The sequence below is a fragment of the Rhinopithecus bieti genome, unplaced genomic scaffold (genome assembly GCF_001698545.2).
Source record: "Rhinopithecus bieti isolate Rb0 unplaced genomic scaffold, ASM169854v2 scaffold_9976, whole genome shotgun sequence".
Taxonomy (NCBI): Eukaryota; Metazoa; Chordata; class Mammalia; order Primates; family Cercopithecidae; genus Rhinopithecus; species Rhinopithecus bieti.
Window position 1 is genome coordinate 411,824 of NW_016806761.1, and position 7,916 is coordinate 419,739.

Genomic DNA, 7,916 nt, shown 5'->3' on the forward strand with positions numbered 1-7,916 from the left:
TTCCTTGAGCTGCTGTGAGCTCCACCCAGTTCGAGCTTCCCAGCGGCTTTGTTTACCTACTTAAGCCTCAGCAATGGCGGGGGCCCCTCCCCCAGCCTCGCTGCTGCCCTTTCCATTAGATCACAAACTGCTGTGCTAGCAATGAGGGAGGCTCCGTGGCTGTGGGACCCTCCCGGCCAGGTGTGGGTATAATCTGCTGGTGTGGTCGTTTGCTTAAAGCGCAGTGTTGGGGTGGGAATTACCCGATTTTCCAGGTGTTTTGTGTCTCAGTTCCCCTGGCTAGGAAAAGGGATTCCCTTCCCCCTTGCACTTCCCAAGTGAGGCAATGCCTCGCCCTGCTTCAGCTCTCGCTGGTCGGGCTGCAGCACTGACCAGCACCAATTGTCCGGCGCTCCCCAGTGAGATGACCCCAGTACCTCAGTTGAAAATGCAGAAATCACCAGTCTTCTGTGTCACTCGCACTGGGAGTTGGAGACTGGAGCTGTTCCTATTCGGCCATCTTGCTCCGCCCCCCCAAGTTTTTTCTTATTGGCAGTTGGTTGAAAGAGTTATTATCAATAGAAATAAATGTCTGGATTATGATAGGAGGTTTTGGAGACCAGAGCTTCTTCATGCAGATGAAGCCTCCAGGTAGCAGGCTTCAGAGAATAGATTGTAAGTGTTTCTTATCAGGCTTAAGGTCTGTGTTGATGTTAATGCTGGAGGAGTACAGTGAGGCATGTCTGACCCCCCACTTGCCATCATAACCTAAACCAGTCTTTTCAGGTTAAAAGTTAGAGTGCCCTGGCCAAGGAGGAAGTCCATTCAGGTGGTTGGGGGACCTTAGAATTTTATTTTTGGTTTGCAGTACTTTCATCCCCAGAATTTCCATTTAATTTCTTTGTTGATAGTCTCAATTTGGTGGGACATTATTCTCATACTTTCCTTTAGTTCTTTCGACATAGACATCTTTTAGGTCTTTGAATGTATTCAAATATATGAATTTAAAGTCTTTATCTAGTAAGTACAATGTTTAGGCTTCCTCAAGGACAGTTTAATGATTTTTGTTGAAAACTGGACATTTTAAATAAGGTAGCAGCTCAGGAAATCAAATACTCCTCCCAGGGTTTGTTGTATTGCTGCTCCTTTTGCTTGTTTAGTGATATTTCCAAACTAATTCTTTTCTTTTTTTGGGATGGAGTATCGCTCTTTTGTGCAGGCTGGAGTACAGTGGCATAATCTTGGCTCACTGCAACCTCCACCTCCCAGGTTCAAGTGATTCTCCTGCCTCAACCCCCCAAGTAGCTGGGACCACAGGCACGTGCCGCCATGCTCGGCTTGTATTTTTAGTAGAGACGGGTTTCACCATGTTGGCCAGGCTGGTCTTGAACTCCTGACCTCAGGTGATCTGCCCTCCTTGGCCTCCCAAAGTGCTGGGATTACAGGCATGAGCCACTGTGCCCGGCACCCAAACTAATTCTTTGTAAAGTCTGTATTCTTGTACATGCCCACTGAAGTCTCTGATTGGTTAGTTTTGTGGTCAGCTGATAATTAGACAAAGACTTAAATGCTTGGAACTAGTATTTCCCATTTTTTGCCAAGCAGCTCTGTGTGCATGTTGCGGCATACCTCCAGCACTGAGCCAGGCAGTTTGCAACTACCCAAAAGCCTTCACTTCCTGCTTGCACAGAGCCTCAAGGTTAGCCAGAGATGTGAGCTAGGATCTTTTTCAGGTCTTTCCTGGATGTGTCCATAGCTCATGTATGTAACCTTCTAGAGTCCCAGTGATACCTCATGGCTTTTCAAAGCTCCAATCCCATGGTCATCTCATTCTTTAGCTTTTCCTTGTCAGCTTTTTGGTTACCCTGTTGTTTTCCTCAACTGTTATCCACTGTCTTGGGCAGCTGCTATGCTAAATTATTGCCTTTGATTGTTTCCAACAAGCACTTCTGAGGAAATGGCTTTTCACACTGGGTGAGCACCAAGTTAGGTCAAATGAAGACAGCCTTGCAAGTGGGGTCTTCCAGGGAACCACCTGACAGGTCAAATAATGACATTTTCCTGGAATGGGGTTTTAGAAGAATCTCCAGCGCCTTCTCCCTGTTCCAGTGGCTTCCAGGCTGCTGATTTTCACAGTAATTGTGAGGTGTTAGTTTTCAATTTAAAACTGGCACAAAACTTGCTGCTTACTGAAATCCAGCTATTTTTCCTGAATAACTGCTCCCTGATTGCTACATTCCTTTGGTAGATTTCCAGAATGTTGAAGAAGTTGTTTCTGGTTATTTGTCCAGTGTTCTTGTTGCTTTTATGGAGGAAAAGATTTTCCAAAGGCCTTGCTCCAGCATTTTCACTGACATTGTTTTGATATGAAGAATTTAACCCATAGTCAAATACCAGAAATTGAAAAAGATTTTCTTATGATATAGATTAATGTTTTCTAAAGCATCATTTCTTCTATCCCCTTTTTTATGGTATTTCATGGTATGAATATACTATAGGATGCTTAACTCTTTCATAGTTAATGGGCTTTTTGTTAGCTTGTAATAGCCAAGAGAACTAGAAACAACATTACAACTAAATTTTTGTGTATGCCTCTGTATGCCATTAAGAATGTTTTTCTAGAATGGCTACCTGGAAGTCAGATTGCTTGATGAATAATATGTGCATTAAAAAAATTTAACAATACTTAATAAAACTGTCTTCCAAAGGCCTAAACTGGTTTATATTTCCAACAGTGGTTTGTGAGAATATCTCTTTTCCACACCCTGACCAATACTGGACATCAATCTTACAAAGTTTTGAAAGCCTGGGCAAAATAATATGTCATTGATTTTCAAATTTGCATTTAAATTATATTTTGAAGAACAATGTCATTGCTACCCCAGTAAGTAATAATTTTTAATCCTTTTATTTCTCCTCTTTAGGGAATGGCATTTACTTTACAAGAACGACAAATGCTTGGTCTTCAAGGACTTCTACCTCCCAAAATAGAGACACAAGATATTCAAGCCTTACGATTCCATAGAAACTTAAAGAAAATGACTAGCCCTTTGGAAAAGTAAGAGTTGGTTAGATGTTTCATTTTTTTATTGGTATTGTGATTAGAAAACTTGTGAGCATTGTGGCATGAGAAATACACAATCTCATATAAGTTTGTGTTTTGTCAGTTAACTACTTTTATAATGATTGTGTTTCTTTTACTTTAGTGAATACTTCACAAGTATTCACTATTGTAAAACTTAACAAATTAGTTTTTATGCTTACAGTCAGAGCAATTCAGATTTCAATGGAATATTAGAAGCAAAGGATACCATCTAATTTGCAATCATTTTATTCAACAACTTTTATTGATCACCTACTTTGTATTGACACTGTACCAGCCACTGAGGCTATAAAGTGGGTAATAGATAGGGTGACCATATGCTATATCACCTAATCCAGGATACTTTGGAGAATGAAAAAGAGCTATCCCTGGCAAACTTTTTTTTTCTTTTTTTTTTAGATGGAGTCTCGCTCTGTTGCCCAGGCTGGAGTGCAGTGGTGTGATCTCAGCTTACTGCAGTCTCTGCCTCCTGTGTTCAAGCAGTTCTCCTGCCTCAGCCTCCTGAGTAGTTGGGATTACAGGCACCCATCACCATGCCTGGCTCATTTTTGTATTTTTAGTAGAGATGGAGTTTCACCATGTTGGCCAGGCTGGTGTCGAACTCCTGACCTCAGGTGATCCGCCCGCCTCGGCCTCCCAAAGTGCTGGGATTATAGGCGTGAGCCACTGCACCTGGCCTTTTTCTTTTTCTTTCTTTCTTTCTTTTTTTTTTTTTTTGATACAGGGTCTCACTCTGTTGCCCAGGCTGGAGTATAGTGGCACAGTTTTGGCTCACTGTAACCTCCACCTCCCAGGCTCAAGCAATTCGCCCACCTCAGCCTCCCAAGTAGCTGGGATTATAGGAGTGCACCACCATACCTGGCTAATTTTTGTAGTTTTTAGTAGAGATGGGGTTTCACTGTGTTGCCCAGGCTGGTCTCGAACTCCTGGACTCGAGCTGTCTACTCACCTTGGCCTCCCAAAGTGCTGGGGTTACAGGCTTGAGCCACTGCACCAGGCAGCAAACTTAATATATATGACCAACCCAGTAACTCACAGCCCTGTCTTCTAAAAGGTCATCAACAGATAGTTATGCTATGATTGTTATTGGTCTCTAGACCATAATGTACAGTACAATAAGAAAAAGGTACATGGAGATATATTCTGAGATCCTGCAGAGGGCACCTAGCTGAACTTGGGGGAATCAGATAAAAGCTTCCTGAAGGGAATGATGCCTAAGCTGAATTGTAAATAGTATGTTACAGGTAGCAGGCAAAGTATTCTGGGTAGAGGAATAGGTCTGCATGGAGAACTAAGCGTATCAATTGAGTTTGTTAAGTATAGGAGATTACTGGTGACTGGTAAGAGTGGTTTCTTTGATGTGATGGAGCAAAAGAGATACTGTGATAGACTGAAAAATGAATGGAAGGGGAGGAAATGTAAACTACCCTCTCAAGAAGTTCGGATAAGGAGGGAAGTAAGACATTAAACAATAAGTAAAGCAAGACTAGGGATTAAGTATGTTTCAAGCTGGGAGAAAGTTTAATGTTTCATCATAGTTATGAGGAATGAGCCCAGGAGAGAGGATAATTGATAGAGCAAAGTCTCAGGGAAAGGAAGAAGGCATAGGGTCAAATGCAGAGATAGAGTGGCTGGCCTTGAGCAGGAACAAAGAACAGCTCATTCTCCAAAGCTGGAGGAAAGATAAATACAGATATTAGTAAGGATAAGTATGGAGATGATTGAGCAGAAGTAATGAACTCTCAGTTTAGCTGATAACCTTGCTTTCCTTTGTGACATAGAATATGAAAGTCATCACTCAAACGTAGAAGGGCCAAGGTTGAGTAGAGTTGGTGAGGAGAGTGATAAATGCTTGGAAGAGCCACGTAGCTATAAGGTAAAGCTGAAAAAAGCTAGGCTTGGTGGCTCATGCCTGTAATTCCAGCACTTTGGGAGGTCAAGGTGGGAGGATCACTTGATCCCAGGAGTTCCAGACCATCCTGGGCAACAGAGTGGGACCCTGTTTCTACAAAATTAAAAAAAAAAAATTAACCAGGCATGCTGTTACACACCTATAGTTCCAGCAACTCAGAAGACTGAGGCAGGAGGATAACTTAAGCCCAGGAGGTCAAGGCTGCAGTGAGCCTTGCAGTGAGATTGCACCACTGCACTCCAGCCTGGGTGATAGAGTGAGATCCTGTCTCAAAAAAAAAAAAAGAAAAGAAAAAGGCTGAACAAGAGCAGGTTAAAGGGATGAGAGCAGACCCTGATGGCCTAGTGGCAAGATCTTGTTTATATTGGTGCCATTCTGCACAGCAATGTTATTTTTCCACAGAAAAGATGAAATGTAACATTGATACAGTCTTGGAGTTTGCTGGGCTGGGAAAGGTTACATAAATTCATTCAGTTAATATTCAGAACTGCTATGTGCCTGGCACTGTTCTAAGTTTTGGAACTCCAAAAATGAAAACACTCAGCCCTTCTCTTCAGAGAGTTCACTGTCTCTGGTGGAAAGGCAGACACTGTGGAAGAGGAGTACAGTGAAAAGTCATGTGGGGATTCCTAAACAGGAATGACAGGGAGATACTTGCTCAGAGTGAGAGATTTGATCCTGGGATTCAGAGTAGGAAACAAAGAGGATCCCCAAGGGAACCCATAGAATTGGGAGAAAATGAAGCAGTCAGAGCTAGAGATCCCTCTGAAGGATGACGAAGTGAGGGCATCATATGGTTACCCAAAGTGGTAGAGGATTGTGATCCGAGAGTGGATAAGGGCATTCACCATTGCTGAGCTATAACGATCCTAGGTGAGTGCTGCCCATCACTGAGGTACACAGAAGAGTGACTAAAGTGAAATAAAGAAGATGGTAACATTGAGGAGATCCATGACTTGCACAGCTTCCCTTTATCACATGCCTCGTAGGTCACCTGTTCTTTCCTTAACATTACTTCCATCTCACAAAGCCATCCATTCCATTTTAGCAGCCCAGTTTGTTTACTTCCCTATACTGCAAAGAAATCTTCTTCCCTTTAATTTCTATCTATTGATACCATTTCTTCCGCTATTAGCTGTGTAGAAAATATAATTGAAGGGATCACTTCTCCCCATTTATTCACCAAATATTTGCACACCAGTTATATGCCACATATTGCTATTAATAGTTCCTGGAACTATAGAAGTATATGAGGTGATCGTTTCTAACTTACGGTATTGTCTAGACTGGAGGAAGCCAGAAAGTCAAGAAGTGGAGTGAGAGTTACAGAGGGAAGTAGGGTATCATGGGACCTGAAAACAGGAAAGTCTAAAACGCGTATGTATACATGATAGGGGAGGGGAGTGGACAGAAAAGGGCCCCCAGAGAACACACCACCTGAGCTGCATTTGGAGTGCACATGTATAGGACTATGCCTGGAGAGAGAGTGTAGGCAAAGGGTGCATCAAACGCAGCAAGTCCAGGTTGAGTTGTGATGCATTTGAGGAGCTAAGTAAGTCAGCATGAAGAAGATGAGGCTGAAAAGTAAGCATAGGTCTTGTTAACTATTTTAGGAGCTTGAAGCTTATTTTATGACAATTTATTTGGAAGCGAAATGATCACAGTTAGGTTTTTAAGAGAAGAATCAATTGGAGCATAATAGGAAAATTGTATTTATAAAGACTAGTAAGAAGGCTTTTGAGGTAGCCCAGCTGAGAAATGATGGTAGCTTGTACTGTGCGAGGGTGGAGGGAGCAAATGGATGTATTTGAAAGCTGTTTAGCAGGTAGACTCTGTAGGACTTGGTGACTTACAGGATTGGTGTTGGGGAGGGTAGGAGAGGAAGAAATCAATAATGGAATCTGGGTTTCGCATTTGGTCACATGATAGCAGAAGAAACAAGGTCAGGGAAAGATAAGTCTACTTTAGATATATTTAACTCAAGGTGATTACTGACTTTCAAGCTTTCAAGCCGATAGTTCCCTGTTCTCTAAATTTAAAAAGAAGTTATTTATATATTTATTGACATCAGTTGACAATTGCCTTTTTTGCACTCTCTGTAGACCTTATAATGCTTCTAACCCTCCTTGGTTATAAAACTCCTTGAAAACAGGGTTCACTTCTTGTATCCCTGGAAAATAGTGCCAGGCATACAGTGTTAAGCAAATGTTTGAATTATTGCCACTTTATTTTGCTTCCTTGTTTATATGTCAGTCTCCTTGAAGACTGATTCTTTAAGGGTAGGGACCTCATAGTGATCTTTGCATTTCCAATGCCTTCTACAGAGCCTGACCCACAGTAAGGATTCAGTAAACATTGTTTCTATTGTTATTTCATCATCATCATCATCTACCATTTAAGTACCCTTGTATTTTTGTTAATTTTTAGGCCTGGGTGTTAAATAGTGATAATCTAAGGTTTTGGGTTTTTTTAGAATGTGATGTAAGTGGGGCTCAATTTCAATTTTAGACATTTAGGTTTAACTTTCATAAGCCAAGACTTTTAATGTAATGCAGGCTGACTTAGACATTATTTACTGTGCTTAATTTCAGATATATCTACATAATGGGAATACAAGAAAGAAATGAGAAATTGTTTTATAGAATACTGCAAGATGACATTGAGAGTTTAATGCCAATTGTATATACACCAACTGTTGGTCTTGCCTGCTCCCAGTATGGACACATCTTTAGAAGACCTAAGTAAGGCTTATTTAAAAAAGAAAACTTGTAAATGATTATTGAATAAGGAAAATATCATTCCATAACAGCTGTTACATTTCTATTTTATATATCTTAGCCGAATCACATTTCCTACCTCACAAAACATAATTTTATTAAAAGTGATTAACAAAACCCAACATATTCATAACTTTTATCTTTG

General features: G+C 41.2%; 1 protein-coding gene across 1 annotated transcript in view; it reads left to right on the forward strand.

The window, feature by feature from the left end:
* Positions 1–7,916, forward strand: part of ME2 (malic enzyme 2) — a 65,536-nt gene that overhangs the window by 21,623 nt on the left and 35,997 nt on the right. Inside the window, exons 3-4 of the mRNA XM_017877556.1 lie at positions 2,904–3,037; positions 7,586–7,735. Coding sequence (XP_017733045.1) covers positions 2,904–3,037; positions 7,586–7,735 — 284 coding nt within the window. The remainder of the gene's footprint in view (positions 1–2,903; positions 3,038–7,585; positions 7,736–7,916) is intronic.